We start from the raw sequence: 21,538 nt of genomic DNA, 5'->3' as shown, positions 1-21,538 counted from the left end.
CTGGCAACCCTACGAGTAGTCTCCTCTTCTGCTCAAAAGATACATTCTGGTTTGATTGCTTCAGTGAGTAAGAGTAGTGTTTCGATGTAAAGTTGAGGTTTATGGTTTATGTATCTCTAAGATTCTGTTGTCCTGGCAGGTGCAAATCCAAGTAGATATAAATTTAGGTGTGTGGGGCGCTTGTGTGCCTCAGCATGTGCAGGCAGAGTGACCTGAAGCTGAAATCCTTCTGGGAGGAGTGCAGGGCTGCAGGGAGCCTGTGGCAAGGGAAAGTGTGGACGAGCTGTGCAAGCCAGAGGCACTAGCATAGTTTTTATAGTGCATGAGGCCTACAAGACCCATTTAGTAACTCTTTAGGAGAGAGAAATGATAGGAGTTCTGTCAGCATATGGTTTCACTCTGTGAAGGTGGGCAGAATATTTGGCATGTTATTCTCAGCCCAGTCTCTTAGGAAGGCTCTGAGCAAATGAAACCAATGGCTCTTTTCAGAAAACTGAACTTTAAAAAAAAAACTACTTTTTTTAAAGGTTGACCAAGAGTGAAGATTATCTAGGAGATTTAGAAACATGACATTTCTGGGAAGATCAGGGATTGGGAATGGATAGGAGACGTGGCAATTTAGGGATGCAAAGAGCAAGCTTAAGCGTTTAGGATTTAGGAGAAAGGGCTTTGCTCTTAGGCAAGGGGATTATATGGTACATTTAATAGCACCTGCAAACTTTAAAATAGTTAGGGGCTCTCGGTAACTAAGCAGAGAGTCCTGCCATTAAAAGCCATCTTTTCTCTAAAGACTTTCCAACGTTTAAAAAAAATTTTAATCGTACTGGGAATCCAACTGGGATGGCACCCTATAGGGAAGATCACTGGGTTAAGGGAGGTGTCCGAAGTGGGTTCAAAGTCATGGGCACGTGTTGGTCCTGGGCAGAGGTTTTAAGGTCACTGTTTCAGATCTAATTTCAGAGACATTTAGCTTTTCAAGCATTCCATTTCTCTTCCCCTGATATACCTCAGTGGGACTTGGGGAATGAGTGGGAGGGAAGAGTCTTTCTTTCTTCCCAAGGATGTTTCTGAGGGAGATACCCTTCCCTTCCACGCAAGCCCTTTGTTTGAATTCTCAACAAGTTCCGAGGCAGGACTTGGAAGACATGAGAACTTGTTGGCGAGAAGATGTACTCCGCCGTCAATAAAACCTTAGGTACTCCTTTCTAACCGGAGCGAGCTAGGCCTGGTCACAATCTCAGCGCTACCTCTCCCCCCGACATGTGCACGAGGGAAGTGCCTAGACTTGGGGGTTCTGCAGGAGTGGTCTGGAAGGCAGACAGAGTGATGAGGGTCTGGGCAGGGGAGCAGTGTGGCCGCCCTTTGGTTTCCCTGCTTGCATTTTACTACCTGCTACTCAGCGACTCATGAGTGAGAACAGGGGCTGCAGACCAGTCAGTTAAATAGCCCTTGGCCCACATTAGACTGGTGGAAAAGGAAAGAGTAGTTTAGCATGTAACTGGTAGCGTCGAGTGTTGGGCCAGTTAAGTAGGCCCCTGTCCATCCCGAGGGTGTCCCCACACTCCCGTGACCTCTCCGTGGGCCTGAGGCTGGGCTACACTAATGAGCTACCTTTTGCCCTTCAGCTTCCTTCCACTGTATAGCCTGATGTGTTTTGCTTCGTGAGTGTACGCCCTAGGCTTGTCTCCCTGGTCTTGATCCAGTGTCTCATCTTTGCACCTCTCTCACAACTCCTATCAGAGTTTGTTTCTAATGGAAGAGGTTCACATGATACAGAAAAAACCAGCCAGCCCTCACATCACGATAGAGATGAAAAATGCCACCTTGGCATGGGACTCCTCCCACTCCAGTCTCCAGAACTCACCCAAGCTGACCCCCAAAACGAAAAAAGACAAGAGGGCTGCCAGGGGCAAGAAAGAGAAGGTGAGGCAGCTGCAGCCCACTGAGCATCAGGCGGTGCTGGCAGAGCAGAAGGGCCACCTCCTCCTGGACAGTGACGAGCGGCCCAGTCCTGAGGAGGAAGAGGGCAAGCACACCCACCTGGGGAACCTCCGCCTGCAGAGGACGCTGTACAACATCGACTTGGAAATTGAAGAGGTAACCATCTACCAGGTGTCTATCCTGGCAGGGGTAGGCAGCTGCCAGTCCTTTTAGCAAAGGGCCTTCTCTCTGGGAGTGGTTTTGAACTAAAGAGCAAATCTGGCCGGTTCCACCTCTAGAAGGGATATTTAGGCATTTAACGATAGAAATGAATAACATCTCCTGTCATGAGATACTCATTTTATAAGCAAGGAAATGAAGCATTCGAGCGGGTTTTCCACAATTTTGCCCTGAATAGATTTGATTTAGTTGTATGTGAGCTGTAATAATGATTTCTAGTTATTGTAGCCCTGTGTGAGCTTCTTAGCACTGGGCTGTGCATAGCACGGAACCTGACATAGAATAGGTACTCTCAGTGATGCTGTGCTCAGCAATTCTATTGTAACTTTATTTTTTAATGTAAGGAAAGGATCGTTATGGTATATGATGTCACGGCCCAGGTAACACAGGACTAGAGTCTCCCACAGGTCCTCCTATAGAGAGTGGCTGCCTTAGACACTTCAGGGTCAAGGTTTTTAAAATACAGAACATGACTGGGAGCCAGCGCCATGTTGAGAGCTGCAGCAGCCAGAGGGTCCCAGGTGTATGTATATCTACTCATTCCATTTTTGAGTGCCAGCTCCCTGCCAGGCACTGTTACAGAGTTGTGGATAGAGCAGTGAAAAACCAAATAGGCCCAAATCCCTGCCCTCCTGGAGTTTACCTTCTTCTGAGCAAAGATAGATGGTAAACAAGTAAAAGGGCTAAGAAGAAAGGGGATAGAGTGCTTGCTGGGGCGGGGTGGGGGGAGCAGGTGTGGTCAATTTAAATAGGCCTCTTAAGGGAAGGCCTCACTTAAACTAATATCCCACCTGCCATGCGGCCCAGCCAAAAAAAGAAAAAAAAAAGTAATAACAGGCATAATGCATTTGTTACAAATCGAAGGCTTCTGGCAACCCTGCATCAAGCAAGCCTGGAGGCATTTTTCCGTCAGCATTTGCTTACTTCATGTCGCTGTCACGTTTTGGTAATTCTCAAAATATTTCAAACCCTCCACCAGCAAAAAGATTATGCCTCATTGAAGACTCAGATGATGGTTAGCATTTTTTAGTAATAAAGTGTTTTTAAATTGGTATTTACATTGTTTTTCTTAGACATAATGTAATTGCACGTTTAGTAGACTAAAGTATAGCGTAAACATAACTTATATATACACCGGGAAACCAAAACATTCGTGTGACTCGCTTCATTGCGATATTTGCTTTACTGCGGTGGTCTGGAAGCAGACCCACAGTATGTCCAAGGTATGCCTGTATTTGAGCAAAGGCTTGAAGGAGCGAGCCATATGGATACGTGGAGGAAGAAGAGCATTCAGGCAGAGGGAACAGAAGCACAAAGGCCCCGAGTGTGCAGTGTGCCTGTCACAAGAGCAGAGTGAGCATGGGAGAGAGGGGAGGGTGCTGAGGGCAGAGAGGCTTGGGGTGCCAGAGCCTTCTGGAATGATTTCCGCTTTACTCTGAATGGATAGAGAAGCCGTTAGAGGGTTTGTAGGAGAAGAGTGACGTGATCTGACTTATGTATGAAGAGAATCATCCTAGCTTCTGGATTCAGAAGAGAATGTAGGGAAACAAGGAGGGAAGTGAGAAGAACCAAGGAAAAACATAAGAGTTTTCTGGACCAAGGGTGGTGGTAATGGAGGTGGTAAGGAATGTTCATCTACTTAATTGGAAGTGGGCTTAGCGGGTACTAATGCGGTGTGAGGCCTGTTACACAGATCCAGAGCTGGACTAAAGGGAAAACAAAAAGCTCCCAGCTCTTGGAAGCTATAGATAAGAGCTGGGGGAGATGGTCCTCTATGAGACCACCTGCAACAACTAGCATGGTTCATCCCTGGCGGGCACACAAGTCAGTTTTTATAGCTCCAATTAACTTTTTTTTAAATTAATTTTTAAATTTTTGCCTGTGTTGGGTCTTTGTTGCTGCACAAGGGCTTTCTCTAGTTGTGGCGAGCGGGGGCTACTCTTCGTTGTGGTGCACGGGCTTCTCATTATGGTGGCTTCTCTTGTTGCAGAGCATGGGCTCTAGGCTCACGGGCTTCAGTAGTTGTGGCACACGGGCTCAGTAGTTGTGGCTCGCGGGTTCTAGAGCGCAGGCTCAGTAGTTGTGGTGCACAGGCTTAGTTGCTCCGCGGCATGTGGGATCTTCCCGGACCAGGGCTCAAACCCCTGTCCCCTGCATTGGCAGGCAGATTCTTAACCAGTGCGCCACCAGGGAAGTCCAGACTTCAATTAACTTTTAACAGCAGGCTCCTTATTTAATAACGATTATCTTGATTGAGGCAACTATATCACATCGCTGATCAGCTCTATTAGAGGATTATTCCTTGTAATCAGCTGAAATTTACTCTTCTCCTTTCTATCTGTTGATCCTTCTTCTGCCCTTTACCGTCCACGTTCATATGACAGACCTTTAGCTATTTGAAGAGATACCACAATTCCCCCAGCCCCCCTCTTTAGGGAAGAGGTAGGAAGTTAATATTCACCTGATGTCTTCTGTGCCCCAGGCACTTACTTCATTGTTGACATCTTTAGTGACCACTTAGTCATCGGAACAGCGTTTTCTCTGTTAACCTGACCGACCTGAGCAGAGTCTGAGCCTGTGACTTGGTCTCCTCATCATGACCGGGCTGTAATCTTTCAACCTCCTGAACCATGTCAAAAACTTTGTCCAATATACTTTTATTAAGTACCAGACACTGTGTTTGGTCCTGCAAGGATGGCTCCTTCCAAGTTGCTCAAAGCTCAGTTAGAGAGACAGTATTCATTTAAGTAATAAGACCAAGTCCACACAATTGGAAAGTGCTGGTGGAGCTGGGATTCAAATCAAGACCTGTCCGCCTCCAGAATCCACGCTCTTTCCACACCACCACTCTCCATGCCTCTCTTCGCTGCCAGTCTTGAGGCAACAGAGTGTTGCTGAACAAGTGGCCCTGTTAAAATCATCTGTCTGTTCTTGAAAACGTTTAACACTGCCCATGGAAAACTCATCATTTTGCCTGAGGATATTCAGTTAATCACAGGCTTGGTTTTCCACTTTCATGTGGGATTGATGGTAAAAATATGCCCTCAGATTCTTGGAGGTGTTTTGTAGAAAAATGGAAACAACAGTGCACAGTGCACATAATTTTTATGAAAATGATTTATAGACCCTGGAGAAAAAAACTCATATAAAATAAAATGAAAATAAAGTAATTTTCAAGAGTCCTGTCCTCTCTTCCAAAAACAACAAGAAAAATAAACAAGTTATCAAAAAACATGGGTTACCAACAAAGTAGGAAAGGGGGTAGGCCTTTCTAAAAGTGATGTGGGATACCTTAATGTCTGTCACATATTTAATTTTTCCAAAAGGCTTACACATCTGTTACCTCAGTGCATCCCCACAGAAACCCTATGACGTGGGTGGCTGATGAGGGAGAAAAGAGGTAAGTGACTTGCTGGGTCCTCAGGATGACATTCCCATAGTGATGGACTGTCAACATTTTTTTTTTGAAAGAAATCCGAAGTCCTAGAGATGAATGGTCAGTAGTGCTTTAACGACCTTCCTCTTTCGTGTGCTTTGTCCAGGGTAAACTGGTTGGAATCTGTGGCAGTGTGGGAAGTGGAAAAACCTCTCTCATTTCATCCATTTTAGGCCAGGTAAGATTTTGTGATTGTCCTTGGCATTTTCTGCTTCTTTCTCTGGATTCTGCTTAGCCAGAGTCTCAGGAAAAATGAACTTATTTCCTGAAGAGAGTCAGGAAAGGTGGAAACAAAATGACCCTAGGTCTGTATCATACCCTGCCCCCTGCCTTTCCTACCCCTTAACAACAGCACTGTATCTGGAAGGGGGCTGAATGACTGATTGGTACCCAGCTGGAGTCATTTGTTTCTCTTGCCTTCTTTTCTTCAGCATGTATTTACTGAGTGCCATAGGTATGCTGGACAGTGTGTTGGGAAATGTCAGAGGTAAGGGATGGACAGACTGCAGACTGCCAACAAATGGACCAGCCTCACCAGCCTCCCTCTCAGAGAGAGAGCCTTCAGGATTTGATCTAGAAGTAAAGACCCACTCTGTTTTCAGCCTAACCATTGAAAGAATTATGCCCTCAAGGAGTCCATGCTCTGGGACTTCCCTGGAGGTCCAGTGGTTAAGACTCCATGTTCCCACTGCAGGGGGCGTGGGTTTGATCCCTGGTTGCAGAATCAAGATCCCACATGCCACGTGGCGCTGCCCAAAAAAAAAAAAAAAAAAAAAGAGGAGTGTCCATAGTCTGGTTGGGGTGCTAGGCCTTCTAGACACACAAGCACAGCACAGGGCAGTGAGTGAATAGTGCTCAGAGGGCCCGGAAGAAGGCTGTCAGCATTTGGATTAAACTAGCTTGACTTGTTGGGTGAGATGAGGATAAACTTAAGGTTATTCCTCCTGATGGATGAAGTCCTCTGAGTCATTTTTCCATATTGAGGAAATTAAACAAATGGGAGAAGGGGCTGGGGAAGATTGTTTTGTAGCGTCCAGTCTGTGGAATATTTGGTCCTGTTCAGCGTCACTGTCACAGTTGATGGAGTTGTGGCTCTCCTCTAGAGCAGTGGCGCCCGGGGTGGTCTGAGGAAGCCTGTATTCAAATCATCTGGAGGTGCAGCTTCCCACCCACACCCGCTTCTGCCTTATGAGGCTGTATAGTGGTTGGGCTCAGCCAGTGGTCTTCGTAAAAAGCCAAAGACCTCCTATGTGATTTCCGATCATCAGCCAGATTTCAGGGCCAGTGATGAGAGACACAGGTGGAGTGAAGGGGAAAGAAGGGTTAGTGGGCAGCGGTTAAATTGAAAAATGGGTGGGTCTTTGCTTCTGGATCAAATCCTGACAGCCTTCTCTCTGACAGAGAGTCTGGGAATACCGGTCAGCCCTGCTTCTTTAGAGTGTAACTCTTTGTTGGCGGTCTGCAGTGTGGGGTGTTTGTACTGTAGCAGCCGAGAGAGCTGGATTTCCACAGTTAGACCCTCAGGGGGTTTCTGAAGACTTGAGTGCATTATCAGTGTACTTACCTGTTTGGGGGCAGTTGTGGTACTGTGTTACGGCCTGTGTGTGTACACTGTGCATTACCATGTTTGAGAGGACAAACTTGTATGTGCAGATTGGTTAATGAAACTGTTTCAAGCTATAGCATTCCTAACCCAAGACAAACGTCTACTGTTAGTTCCAAAAGGAACACTGAAAGAGCATAAAATGGGTAAATCGATTCATGTCGACCACTGCAATGGAAAACACAATTCAAAGCACATGGCTCATCATGGAGTCTCTTCATGTTGGAGGGGAGGGTCTGTCATCATTGTGTAGATACTCAGCAATACTAGTTGATGTCTAACTGGAATTTTTTTCCCCTCTGGTCTTCATTTTACAGAAGCAGCTGATGTAGCCAACAGCCTGTATTAATTCTGTGGATGAGTTGACCTGCACTCATCTTGAGGCAGGGACTAGCTCTAAACCTTTACAGCATACTCCCCAGGGGAATTCTGCAGGGGCCTTCTGCTTGTGCTTCCTTCAATTAGAACAGTTTGCAGTTAGGAAAAAAGGAGGATAATAAAGTAGCTTATGGGTTGCTGAATGAAGTATTTGTTCATTCAAGTCATGGGTTTTGCTGGGCTCCCATCACACGTAAGCAAGGAGAACTTTGATTTTCTTGACTGCTGTAGCTACTGCTGTAGCTTTGCTCTCTGTGGAACAAAGGTGAGGTCCAGATTTGGGTTCAAAAAGTATCCAAGGAAATTGCCAAGATTTTCAACTCCGCTGTGGAATGTCGGGGGTTCTGCTGGCTTAGGGTGATGGTTTTGCGTTGTGATGCCATTAGATGGTGTCTCTTTCCCTAGATGTCACTTCTAGAGGGCAGCATTGCAGTCAATGGAACCTTCGCTTATGTGGCGCAGCAGGCCTGGATCCTCAATGCCACTCTGAGAGACAACATCCTCTTTGGGAAGGAATTTGATGAAGAAAGGCAAGGAATGTTTGGTTTCTGTCATGCTTTCATCTTGGCTGTGTGAGACACAGGCAGCCCGAGTCAGCAGGCTCTACCCCAACCGTGTCGCTGATGCTGGGTCTCTTTGTGTCCTTCAGATACAACTCTGTGCTGAACAGCTGCTGCCTGAGGCCTGACCTGGCTATCCTTCCCAACAGTGACCTGACAGAGGTACAAGTCTTCTGTCCCTGGTGGGCCAGGGTGTTTAGCAGAGAGGATTCTGGAAGATAGGTGGCAGGGCTATGCCAGAGCCACCTCCTAGGAGTACATCTTAAATGCATGGGAGAAGAACCTACACGGGAGTTTTACTTTCTCTGGGACTTTATGTTAGGAAAGCATTTGGTCCTTAGGGCAGGAATATCAACACTACCTGGTTTTTTGTTTGTTTTTGCTGTACGCGGGCCTCTCACTGTTGTGGCCTCTCCCGTTGCGGAGCACAGGCTCCGGACGCGCAGGCTCAGCGGCCATGGCTCATGGGCCCAGCTGCTCTGCGACATGTGGGATCTTCCCAGACCGGGGCACGAACCCGTGTCCCCTGCATCAGCAGGCAGACCCTCAACCACTGCGCCACCAGGGAAGCCCCAACACTACCTGTTTTAAGCATATAAATATTTCATGTCATGTGGATTTTAAACAAAATCCCATTGTTGGTTCAGAATTCCATGTTTTCTACCCTATTCATTTTTTTTTTTTTTTGCGTTATGCGGGCCTTTCACTGTCGTGGCCTCTCCCATTGTGGAGCACAGGCTCCGGACGCACAGGCTCAGTGGCCATGGCTCACTGGCCCAGCCGCTCCACAGCATGTGGGATCTTTCCAGACCGGGGCACGAACCCGTGTCCCCTGCATCGGCAGGCAGACTCTCAGCCACTGCGCCACCAGGGAAGCCCCTACCCTATTCATTTTTAAAACCAAAGTCAAGCATGTGCTTGTTGAGCTTCTTCCCCTGAACTTCATTCTGCCAACTTCCTTACTCACACATGGTTTCTAGAGAGGCCTCTCCCTCTAGAAAGAAAGAGTCCTTAGCACAAACCCGCCTTTCTTTGCTTCTCTGCCCTGGAACAGTTCCCAGAGGCTTGTCTTTGGAACTGGCTAGTGCCTTCAGTGTTGACACTCACCTCCCATGACCTGTCCTGGAGGTCTCTGGGGCTGACTCTTTTATTCAGCTGACTTCAGTTTAAGCCCTCACACCAGATTTGAATGGTTTGATTAGTTGACTGGTTCTCAGATCCTGGTCCCCTGATTAGCAGCAAATCAGTAGCATCACTGCAGATTCTCAGCCACACCCGAGACCTACTGAATCCAAGACTCTAAGGGTGGGGCTCCACAATATGTTTTAACAAGCCCTGCAGGTAATTCTCATACATGTTCTTATTTGAAAACCTCTGAATTAATTGAATTTTTTTTAAGGATAAGATTTTTTAAAAAATACAGAGCCAGTTGCCTTTTGACAATTGATTTTTTTTCATTCGTTTATTTAGTAATATTTATTAAGTGCTTGTTATATGCCGGCTGCATGTGCAGAAGCTGCTGGGGGCACTGGGAATATAAAAGAAAAGGACAATAGTCTGTGTCCTCAAAAAGCTTACAATCGAGAGAGACATCCCGACAAATAGGCACAAAATAGGCTGATGAAAGAGTCCCCTTTCTTTTGGGTGTTAGTGGAGACGGGGAGGGGAGACTTCACAGAGGAGAGGATGCCAGAACTGAGCAGACACAGTACAGGAGAAGGCATGACAGTGGTAGTGTGTGTTCATAATAGACACACAATTGAAAATGCTCAAATCCCAGGGTATGGAAGGGGGATTGACACTGGAGGCTGAGAGTTGCCGGGAAACCAGGTGGTAAAGGGCCTGCCTTGTCTGCCATATTTGGGGACTTAGATTATGTTCTTTAGGACTAAGCAAGGGTGGGACATGGTCAGCTTTGTGTTTTGGAAAGGTCTTTCTGCCCATGGAGAATGGATTGTAGCGGGACATCAAGAGGGCGTGGCGAGGCTCAGATACAGGATTGGTTAGGAACCAGATGGTGGTGGGAAGGGAGGAGGCATCCGGGCTGATGCCCCCCCAGTTCTGTGTGGGCCCTGGAGGACATGGCAGCACTTTATCCAGGTGGGGAAGTGAAGAGAAGAAGCTGGTTTGGGTGGGGGAGATGTGAGGTGACTGGGGTGATCACTGAGCATTGTTCTGGACTTGAGCTGGAGGCTTCCCGTGCTTTCTGGGCTCCTGTAGATTGGCGAGCGCGGAGCCAACCTAAGTGGTGGGCAGCGCCAGAGGATCAGCCTCGCCCGGGCCTTGTATAGTGACCGAGACATCTACATCCTGGATGACCCCCTCAGTGCCTTAGATGCCCACGTGGGCAACCACATCTTCAACAGTGCTATCCAGAAGCACCTCAAGTCGAAGACGGTTCTGTTCATTACCCACCAGTTACAGGTATGGTGCTTCCTTCCCCAGGCTCCCCACCTTGGCTTGAGAAATCAGAAACAGGGAGGTGGGCTTGATCCTGGTACCTTTGTGGGGCTCCTAGAGGTCCCTGGAATCATGAGTGTTCACTTCCTCAGCAAATAGCCCCCTGTTCCATTGTACTAATAAAGGTTGTTATATCAGATGGCCATCTGAATCAGAGATCCTTGGAGCATGTTAGCTTCTGCATGTAAATCAGTAAGTAAAAGGGCTGAGAGGAGTAGACTGAAAATGGAGTTTGGGTATGAGACAGTTTGGAAAGGGTTGTGTTAACATCTATGCACGAGTGGGAATTGTTTAGGGAAAACAAGTTCTCCCTCTGTCGTTCCATGACCAGCAGCCACTTCAGAGAGCAGCTCAAGGATGTTACCATCTGCTTTGCATATGTTGTCAAGTCTGGGGGGCTAAGCCCCCATTCTGCCGCAGAAAGACTGTAATTATGTGTACTTCTGAGCGCAGGGAAGGGATGTGAGGTTTAATGTGGGCCTTTGTGTGGCTTCATCAGCAGATTTATGTCAAAAATTAGAGGAACTGGTTTTTGAACTACATCACGAGGCAGGACAAACTAAAGCAGGGGTTCTCAGTCTCAGCACAGTGGGGTTTGGGGGCCAGAAAGCTCCCTCTTGTGGGGGGCTTGTCCTGTGCATCCCTGGCCTCTATCCACCAGATGGCCGTAGTACCCCCTCCCCCCCAACTGTAACAACCAAAAATGTCTCCAGATACTGCTAAGTATCCTCTGGGGGGCTTGTTCACCTCCAGATGAGAACCGCTGAACTAAGGTCTAGGCGTTTGGAAGTATTCACACAAGTATCAGCCACACCATGTTGTCCCTGTCTTTGTCTCCAGTACCTGGCTGACTGTGATGAAGTGATCTTCATGAAAGAGGGCTGTATTACAGAAAGAGGCACCCACGAGGAACTGATGAATCTAAATGGTGATTATGCTACCATTTTTAATAACCTGCTGCTGGGAGAGACACCCCCAGTTGAGGTAAGATTCGTGGGGTGTGTGTGTGTGTGTGTGTGTGTGTGTGTCTTTCCAGCAAGAGAGATAGGACCGTAGTGAGTGATGGAGAAATCTCAGCTGAACTCATTGTCCGTGTCTTGTTGGCAGGGGCCCTGTTCTCTGGTGACCAGACTGCTGTGCTTTAGTCCGCATACTGGTTCTATTCTGCGAGGGCAGGGTTGTGGGGTTAGAGAACCGAGATCTTCTGTCACTGAGAGTTTATCAGCAAGGCAATGACAAGGAGAAGGACGTGGGCTCAGTGTGTGCTGCTGTTCAGTCATAACTTAGCTTCCTAAACTCCATCAAATCCTGACTGAAACATTAGGAAGCTCCTTTCTTAATAATCAAATGAATAAGGTGGCAGAGAAGAGACATTAAGTACTGCATACATTTGAAAATTATCTATGGTGTCTTGGCTGCCGACTTGGCACTCATTAACTAGTACCAGCTGTGTCCCAATTCCTGGATTAGGCACTTTATAGCTGTCATCCTGTTCAGCCATTTTAACAGAGCTCTGCGGCCAGATACGATTATCCTCCACTTGTACAGCTGAGGAAACGGGGGCTCAGAAGGGTTCAACAGCCTGCTGGAAAGGTCAGTTCGACTCCAAAGTGCTGCACTGCCGGGCCTCCTGCAGCAACACGGAAAGCTGGCCGCCCGTTCTGGGCTCTGAGTTAGGCAAAGACAAGGGCGTACGTGGAGCTGGCTCTCGTCTTGACCTTTATATCCTCTGGTCGCCTTGGGTCCTAGGAGTTCACTCAGGCTGGGCTAAAAGCCGCTTCTTAGCTACTAGGTCATTTTGATGTTGAGTAGGATGAAAGCAAAAAGTTATTGGGACCTTTTCTGGGACTCTTATTTCAGTGTTTGGGTATCATCCTGTTTGATTTCAGGTTCAGTACAACTCATTGTTCATGATGTGTTTTAGGCCTTTTGATATAACTCTGACATTGCAAGTGTCATCAGTAATTGCTCTAGAGACACCTGATCCAGATTTGGATTTTATGATCTCTCCCTGTGACTCTCACGGTGCTTTGGGCTCTTCAGATCATTTCCTCCTCACTGTACACATGGAGGGGAAAATGAAAGGGAGAGAAGCTAAAACATGAAATGTCCAAGGAGCAAAGGAATATCGGGAGGGAGCATGTTGAGTGAAGGAGCGTGCTTTCAGTATATCACTTCACCTTCCTGAGCCTCAGTTTCCTCATCTTAAAAATGGGGGTGGCACCTGCCTCTTTGAGTTGGTGCATTTGAAATAATATGTAATGTTCTTATCCCAGTCAGTGGTCAACAAATGGTAATTTTCTCTTTAGAGAGTGCATTTATTTATGCACTGTGGTAAATATAAAATTTAGAGTCCTATCTTATGTTCCAGATGTGGCTCTAAATTTTATATTATTTTCTGATGTTTTTTTCACTGTCAATTTAAAAAATCTAGTTGGAGAGCAAACTGGGGTCATGAGGCTGACAGTGACATAGAATTAAATGTAATAAACTATGTATAGAGAATTTCCTGTATAAAGATATAGGAGGAACTTGGAAAGGAGAACATTAAGTAGTTTCTATTATCTCAGGTTCAATTTGATGAATGTTTCGTAAGTCCCAGGATGCCCCATTATGGGCAGTTCTGGGTGCTGGGCCCAGTGTAGGTTATAACCATGAGTGAGATGTCACCTCTGTCCTTGTGGGACTTGCCGTCTTCTAGGGAAGACCAATACTCTTATGCTCGTACATATGTAACAACATATGTACATATGTAACAACACCAGGTCACATATGTAGCAACATGCTGTGAAAGTACTAACAGGTGCCTGGGAGAACAGGGGAGGGTGAACTCTATTCTAGAGGAGTGTTACGTTGCCTCAGGGAGAATTAAGATTTGAATCCATCTGAATGGGGACAATTGTGATTGCGTTGGGAGAGGAGAGGAGCATCCCAAGTGAAGAACCAGGTGGATAAAAGTCTAGAAGTGGGAAATGGCAATGTGATGTGAGGCATGGATAGGCTAGGTCCAGAATGTGGAGGTGCTGCAAAAGCAGGCTGAGAAGCGGAAGTTCATCCCATGGTAGATCTATGATTTGATTTAGTGATGTGGGGATCAGAGATGGAAAGGATGGAAGTGACCCCAGCTCAAATACTCTGGACAAGTTGGAATGGATGAGAACAGCATAAAGGCTACTGTGTTTGGAGTTTAGGTCTTTAGTTACTTTGGGGAGACCAGTGTCAGTGGAATGGTAGGAACCCAGCTCAAAGATTTAAGGAGTTGGGGAAGTTACAAAAGTTAACTTTTAAGAAGCTGGATGTGTCTCTTTTAAATAAGAGCAGCAGCTCGATGGATGATTCGCTAACGTGTCCTTTGGACATTTGTCTGAATGGCCATATCATGATGACGGAGACACTTTTTTTTTTTTTTAAGATTAATTCTAAAAAGGAAACCAGTGGTTCACAGAAGAAAACACAAGACAAGTGTCCTAAAACAGGGTCAGTAAAGAAGGAGAAAGCAGTGAAGCCAGAGGAAGGTAATGAACTTTTTTGAGATTTGTCATTAAAGTTTTTTTTGGTTTTTATTTTCCACTGAAGCATTTTATTTGCACATATTTATTACATCCCTAGAAAAAGGATCCCATGGTTTTCCCTCCAGTGTGTTTTCACACACTTGCTTTTTCATGGTCCATGATGCTAGATGAGGTTGTCAGTACAATGAAACCAAACTGACAGGATGGGACCTGCCATTTTTCTACATCTTGTGTTGCCCATCAAATCTAGGGTTGGGGCTTCCCTGGTGGCGCAGTGGTTGAGAGTCCGCCTGCCGATGCAGGGGACACGGGTTCGTGCCCCGGTCCGGGAAGATCCCACATGCTGCAGAGCGGCTAGGCCCGTGAGCCATGGCCGCTGAGCCTGCGCATCCGGAGCCTGTGCTCTGCAGCGGGAGAGGCCGCAACAGTGAGAGGCCCACGTACAGCAAAAACAAAACACAAAACAAAACAAATCTAGGGCTGATCTCTCCACACTTGTTTAAGTTCACAGCAATTTTCCCAGCCCTGTGATCATCAGTTAAATTTGCCAATATAACCATGTTTCACCATCACAGTTAGAAACCAGATGATGACTTTGGAGCGTGGCCTGATAAGAACCTGATGTTTGCCTCTCTTTTTCACATTGATGATGCTCTTGAGAGTATCAGCCAGCCAGGACGTTCATGAGCACCATTTTGGCAACACAGAAAGATGGTGGAAAGTGTGTCATTAAAGTTTACCAGGGGCTTCCCTGGTGGCGCAGTGGTTGAGAGTATGCCTGCCGATGCAGGGGACGCAGGTTCGTGCACCGGTGCGGGAAGATCCCACATGCTGCGGAGCAGCTAGGCCCGTGAGCCATGGCTGCTGAGCCTGCGCGTCCGGAGCCTGTGCTCCACAACGGGAGAGGACACAACAGTGAGAGGACCGCGTACCGCCAAAAAAAAAAAAAAAAAAAAAATAGTTTATCAGAAATTACGCCATGTGGTAATTCATGCTGTTTAATAGCATTGTGTGTTGTAGAGCGCCTGGCCTTATATTTCTAGAATACCAGATTTTTGTATGATTGTTGGGAGACCATGAGGCGCTTTGCGTTTTCTTAAGCCGAGCAAGGCAACAAGAATGTCCTTTAATCCTATGCCCTCTTTTCCTATGCAGGGTGGGGTGAGGTGTAGGTAGTCATAGCTGAGTCATCTTGACTAAGCAAAAATTGAATCGTGGGTTCATCTCTGTTCTTTAAAAGTCATGCCAACCAATGCAGAGGCATGCCAGCTTTAAGAATGCCTACATTCTCAGAACCTCCCCTGTTACAATGATACACTCCTATGCTTGTCCCAAGCAGACTGCAGCAGGGCTGTGGTGAAGAGTTACCGCCAAGGTTTTTCCTACTTGATTTTCCTATCCAGAGTCCTTGGTCCTGTTTTTTAAACCCTTTATCTTATCAACTGAAACAAATCTTGGGAGTTAGAAAAGCTATATGCAATACCTTAGGCATTTTCACTTTTGTGAACTTGAAGCTGCATGTCAGTTTGCAAAGCATAAGAAGAATAATAAATAAAAATGCAGTCCTGTTTTAAAGTTCTTTCTGTTGTGTCACCTCCTCACCTGACGTGTTGAATCCAGGACCTTTCCTGGGTTTGCCACTGCTTTTTTCATTTCCTTGTTCGTAAAGCATTTGGCGTTAGGAGGTGACCATCCTGATTTACCACTCCCCCTGCCTCTTGTCTTTCTTTCAATTAGCCACATATGAGCTTTTGAATTCCGGTGTGAATTGAGATGCCTTACTCTCACACACACAAAGCAAACACAGCACAGAAGCCTGAGACATCTGTCAGTTCCTGCCATAGACAGTATAAAAAAAAATAGAATGTCTTTAGGGGACATTTGTCCTTATTTACATAGCCACTAACCTGGAGACTCACATCGCAAAGTGCTCAAGGCATGTGTTGCTTGTTCCAAGGTAATTACACATCATATATGATAAAGGGGAGAGGCTGCTTCCTGTGGGGATGTTTCTCTGTATTCTCCTGTCAGCATCAATCACCTGACCAGCCCACGGAGCCCCTAGGAAATATACTGGAATCTTTTCTCTCCTCCCACAGTCAGTCACGCCGTCCTACTGAATTTACCTCCTGAAACTCCGTCCCCATTGCCATGGCCCTGGTTCTGGCCTTTATCATCTACCCAGACTGTTACAGCTGCCTCCTTTTAAATCAGTCCTCCACATGAACAGCAGAGAGATCTAGTTAAAAACCAGCCAACTCACTTTCCTGCCTGAGGCCTTTCAGTGGCCTCCCAATGTCAAAGCTGCATTTTCTAATCTTTTTCTTGATTTGGCACACACAGAAAAATGCCACTATTTCTTTGAGCCCCTGGGATGCATGGTAGAGGCTGCCTGAGGTGGCTGGTCTGGCCATCCCAGGCCCATCTAGTGCACAGCAGGGCCGAGGAGTCAAATCTCTACACCCCTGTAGCCCATTCTCTTGAGAAGTTCTTGTCTGAAGGATAAAGTTCAAATGCCTTTATCCCCTGACCAGAGCCTCCTTAATCAGCCTTATCTCCTGCCACTCCTTAGGCACACAGATTGTTCCAGCCACGCTGAATTGGATATCTGTGTATACCGATTTGCTGTTTCCCCACACCTGTGCCCATCATTTCCCCATCTGGCCGACTCTGGCTTACCTTTCAAGACATGGTATGGGGAATTCCCTGACGCGTCCACTGCTGAGGCCCTGGGTTCAATTCTTGGTCAGGGAACTAAGATCGCACAAGCCACGTGGCACGGCCAAAAAAATAAATAAATAACGCAATATGGACTGCATAGAAAGTCTTCCGGGAAAACGCCCTGCTAAGCCCCTCACAGCTCCCGCAAGTAGGTTATGTGCATTTCCTGGATGTTCCCATGCTGCCCTGCAAATAGCTCTAGCGTTGGAGTTCGCACATTTTATTATAATTATGTATTTATTTACCTGTTTGTCCTACTAGACTGTGGAAGGATGATCTGAACCAGATCTCCAGGGCAGGGACCTGGTCTTAATCTTCGTTACTGCTTCAGGACCTCATCCTGGGCCTGGTTCATAGTTGGTGCTTAGTAAATGTTACATGGATAAATGAATGCTCCTGATGAAGGGGAAATAATTCTCATCTAGAGCTCTGTGAAACTGTAGGCTCCCTTTGATTCTGCTGTTCTACAGGTGACTTAGTTTTGGAAAGCAGCCTTTCCTTTCTGAGTTCGCGTTTCTCTTTTCCTTACCTAGGGCAGCTTGTGCAAATGGAGGAGAAGGGGCAGGGTTCCGTGCCCTGGTCAGTATATGGTGTCTACATCCAGGCTGCTGGGGGCCCCTTGGCATTCCTGGTCATTCTGTCCCTTTTCATGCTGAACGTGGGCAGTACCGCCTTCAGCAACTGGTGGTTGAGTTACTGGATCAAGCAAGGAAGTGGGGTAAGGTTCCTCATTAATGGGAAAATTATGTGTCTCATAAAGTGGCCATCTCTCCATAGTCCCTGTCTCTCCTTAGGGAAACTGTTCTAGTTTTCAGTTAAAAGAAGCAATGAACAAGGATTACCCAGGATAAGAGATGAGTCCCTCAGCAGATAATTGCTCCCTGACCAACTCACGGAGCAATAGAGCTTATCAGTAGCAAACTGTAGGCTGCCTGCTGTCGTCCTTAGAAAAGAGAGAGGGGGCTTCCCTGGTGGTGCAGTGGTTGAGAGTCCGCCTGCCAATGCAGGGGACACAGGTTCGTGCCCCGGTCCGGGAAGATCCCACATGCCGTGGAGCGGCTGGGCCCGTGAGCCATGGCCGCTGAGCCTGCGCGTCCAGAGCCCGTGCTCTGCAATGGGAGAGGCCACGACAGTGAGTGGCCCGCGTACCGCAAAAAAAAAAAAAAAAAGAAAGAAGAGAGAGGGGGAGCAGGGCAAAGTCTGCCTTGTGTCTGCCTCAACCAGCTCCCAGAGTTTTTATCCTGTACCCTCCCTTGAGCCAAGAATGGCCCTGATGCGGGGTTCTTGGCAGTCCCTGGGAGTCTTGCCTCACAGACCCTTGCCTCCAAACAGAACACCACAGTGACTCAGGAAAACAGGACGTCTGTGAGCAGCAGCATGAAGGACAATCCTCTCATGCAGTACTATGCCAGCATCTACGCCCTCTCCATGGCAGTCATGCTGATCCTGAAAGCCATTCGCGGAGTGGTCTTTGTCAAGGTATGCGCCGGTGGGGGCCTCTGCTCCTCCTCTCCCCAGAGGCTGTGTGGTTAGGATTCCGCCTGGCATCCCTCAGGTTTACTCTGAGTCAGGGAGCTCCTTTAAAGCAGGATGGCCCTCTCCGAAGTGACCTGTATCCCATCAGCCTCAGCGTTTTCCTATTAGCCACCTCCCTCCTCCACGACCATTCGCCCTTCTCCCGGCTTTGGGCGTCGATGTCCTGTGGAGTTGCGACCCCGTGGAGTGGGAGCTGAGCCTGCCTGAGTCCCGGATCTCTGATCACGCTGTGCTCTGCCCCTCAGGGCACATTGCGAGCCTCCTCCCGGCTCCACGACGAGCTTTTCCGAAGGATCCTTCGAAGCCCTATGAAGTTTTTTGACACTACCCCCACTGGGAGGATTCTCAACAGGTTTTCCAAAGACATGGATGAAGGTATTTCTCACTGCTTCTCTCTGTTGTGCTCTGGAGCACAGTGGCTGTCGATGTTTGCGTCAGGAACATTTTAGTTTTGGCATTTTCTCCACATTGCAAACTCTTTAGGCTAAGGACCTATCTGCTTTTTCACCTTTTGTCTGAGTTCTTATTTGATCTTATTTAAACTGAAAACCAGTTCAGAGCACCGAGTTAGCACAGAGTCTTTGGACAGGGGCATCTCAGAGTCCAAAACACATATTTACTTGCGGGTAGTGCCTAGGTTCCTGGACACCTGTAACCTCTGACAGGTTTGCTGGATGCTGGATGCTTCATGGACTGTGCCAGCACCAGAACTTAAATACAGTTGACCCTTCAACGACAGGTTGGCTGAATCCGCAGATATGGAAATATGGATGAGGAGCCACATAGATGGAGGGCTGACTGTAAGTTATATGTGGACCTTTGACTGTACAGAGGGTCTGCGTCCCTAACCCCTACGTTGTTCAAGGGTCAACTATACTCCCGTAGCCCACAATGATAGGGATGCTGCCTGACATTTATTGAGGGCTTACTGTGTACTGAATATTCTACATGCGTTATCCTAATCCTCACAGCAGCCCTATGAGGTGTGGATATCGTTTCATCCACTGAATACACGGAAAAGCTGATGCCTAGAAAGGTTAAATAACTTGCTGAAGATCACACAGCTATTAAATAACAAGCTGGGAATTGAGCCCAGATCTTTTTGACCCCAGAGCTAATGTTTTTAACTACTGTACTGTGTTGCCTCCATAGAAGGAGTTTGTTTCAGATGTTGATAGGCCAGTGTAAAGCCATGGCCAGAGGTAACAAGGGATCAAAACCATCACTGATACACAGAACAGTGCTACACATGTGCATGACATGATCCCATTTCTGTTAAACTCACATACACACAGACAAATGGAAAAAAGATTGAAAAAAAAAATCAGTGGTATCAACATGTCTCAGATTTGCATGAAAATAGGCGGGGGGAGGAGATGTTCAAAAAACGGTGAAGAAAATGTTGATAACTGTTGGAGGTTCTATACTCTTTCAACTTTTGTGTATGTTTAAAATTTTCCATGATGAAAAATTTCTTAAATGTTAGCTGCAGTTCATTGATATTGGTAAGAATAAAGACTATGTTTATTTAAGTTTTTTGCATATTTATTTTCCAAATATTTTACAACAAGCATATATTACTTTGCAAAGTGGAAGAAATGTTTAAAGGGGTTGGGCAGCATAGTGAACCAAAAAGAAGGCACAGGGGAGAAAGGTCACTTAAATGCTCTTGGGATAAGAAAAATTAGAGCAACCAGGTTTCCAGGTTTTTCTTTGATTGGACTGTTTAAAAGGCAAAAATCATAACTTTCAGATAGGGATTTTAGGGAGCCTCTTTTTGTTTTTTAAAAATTGGGGGAAATTTAAAATTCCATTTTCCCGGTTTGTGGATCCCAGCATCTGACACGTGTTCCTTTACGGTTTCCCCAGTCGATGTGCGCCTGCCGTTCCAGGCTGAGATGTTCATCCAGAACGTCATCCTTGTGTTCTTCTGTGTTGGAATGATCGCGGGAGTTTTCCCGTGGTTCCTTGTGGCAGTGGGGCCCCTCATCATCCTCTTTTCAATTCTGCACATTGTCTCCAGGTAAACAGGAAGTCTTCATGTCTTCCAGGGCAAAGGATGAAGCCAGAGTTGCTAGTCTACCCCTCTGACACAGAACACATTCTCTCTCCAGGGTTCTGATCCGAGAGCTGAAGCGTCTGGACAATATCACGCAGTCACCTTTCCTCTCCCACATCACATCCAGCATACAGGGCCTTGCCACCATCCATGCCTACAAAAAAGGGCAGGAATTTCTGCACAGGTTAGTTCAATGGGGGCCCGAGGGCTCAATGGGGAGCCAGCATCTCAGCATTTAATGAGAGTTTAAGAAGCCTTTCAAGGTCAGAATTCCGGATTATAAAGCTCATTACTAAGAGTATTAGTAATTTAATGATCTCTGGTTAAGATTCACTTGCTTGGTGGAACTCCCTTCTGAGCAAATGGGAAGACAAAAACACAGATTCGGAGTCTGTTAGCTTTCAGTTCTGAATGGCTATATTTGATGGAGTTTTGTTTTTTTTTTTAATTAATTTATTTTATTTATTTATTTTTGGCTGCATTGTTTCTCTGCTGCGCGTGGGCTTTCTCTAGCTGTGGAGAGCGGGGGTTACTCTTTGTTGCGGTGCATGTGCTTCTCATAGCAGTGGCTTCTCTTGTTTTTTTGTTTTGTTTTGTTCTGCTGTTTTTGGAATGGTTACTTTTATTTTTTTAATTTTTATTTTATAAATTTATTTATTTTATTTATTTTATTTTTGGCTGTGCTGGGTCTTTGTTGCTGTGTGCAGGCTTTCTCTAGTTGCAGTGAATGGGGGCTGCTCTTTGTTGCAGTGCACAGACTTCTCATTGTGGTGGCTTCTCTTATTGCAGAGCATGGGCTCTAGGCACGCGGGCTTCAGTAGTTGTGGCTCACAGGCTTCAGTAGTTGTGGCTCACAGGCTCTAGAGCGCAGGCTCAGCAATTGTGGCGCACGGGCTTAGTTGCTCTGCGGCATGTGGGATCTTCCCAGACCAGGGCTCGAACCCATGTCCCCTGCATTAGCAGGTGGATTCTTAACCACTGCGTCACCAGGGAGGTCCACGGTGGCTTCTCTTGTTGTGGTGGATTCTCTTGTTGTGGTGGATTCTCTTGTTGCAGAGCATAGGCTCTAGGATCATGGGCTTCAGTAGTTGTGGCATGCAGGCTCAGTAGTTG

At 46.7% G+C, this 21,538-nt stretch overlaps 1 protein-coding gene and 1 pseudogene across 7 annotated transcripts in view; one reads left to right on the top strand and one right to left on the bottom strand.

Moving 5' to 3' along the window:
- Positions 1-21,538, top strand: part of ABCC5 (ATP binding cassette subfamily C member 5) — an 88,495-nt gene that overhangs the window by 40,704 nt on the left and 26,253 nt on the right. For 4 of the 7 annotated variants that reach the window (XM_032629753.1, XM_032629756.1, XM_032629754.1 and 1 more), the window contains 12 exons: positions 1,741-2,097; positions 5,703-5,774; positions 7,983-8,107; positions 8,227-8,299; positions 10,358-10,561; positions 11,438-11,581; positions 14,010-14,112; positions 17,364-17,548; positions 18,163-18,309; positions 18,612-18,741; positions 20,236-20,389; positions 20,481-20,609. In XM_032629753.1, coding sequence (XP_032485644.1) covers positions 1,741-2,097; positions 5,703-5,774; positions 7,983-8,107; positions 8,227-8,299; positions 10,358-10,561; positions 11,438-11,581; positions 14,010-14,112; positions 17,364-17,548; positions 18,163-18,309; positions 18,612-18,741; positions 20,236-20,389; positions 20,481-20,609 — 1,823 coding nt within the window. Of the gene's footprint in view, positions 1-1,625; positions 2,098-5,702; positions 5,775-7,982; positions 8,108-8,226; positions 8,300-10,357; positions 10,562-11,437; positions 11,582-14,009; positions 14,113-17,363; positions 17,549-18,162; positions 18,310-18,611; positions 18,742-20,235; positions 20,390-20,480; positions 20,610-21,538 lie in introns of all 7 variants that reach the window. The other 3 variants (XM_032629759.1, XM_032629755.1, XM_032629758.1) reach the window with 3 other exon arrangements.
- On the bottom strand, positions 14,203-14,803 carry LOC116752810 (annotated as a pseudogene).

The sequence above is a fragment of the Phocoena sinus genome, chromosome 4 (genome assembly GCF_008692025.1).
Source record: "Phocoena sinus isolate mPhoSin1 chromosome 4, mPhoSin1.pri, whole genome shotgun sequence".
In the NCBI taxonomy this organism is placed as follows: Eukaryota; Metazoa; Chordata; class Mammalia; order Artiodactyla; family Phocoenidae; genus Phocoena; species Phocoena sinus.
The sequence above is the reverse complement of the archived record's forward strand: the minus strand, read 5'-3'. Positions and strand labels throughout refer to the sequence as shown.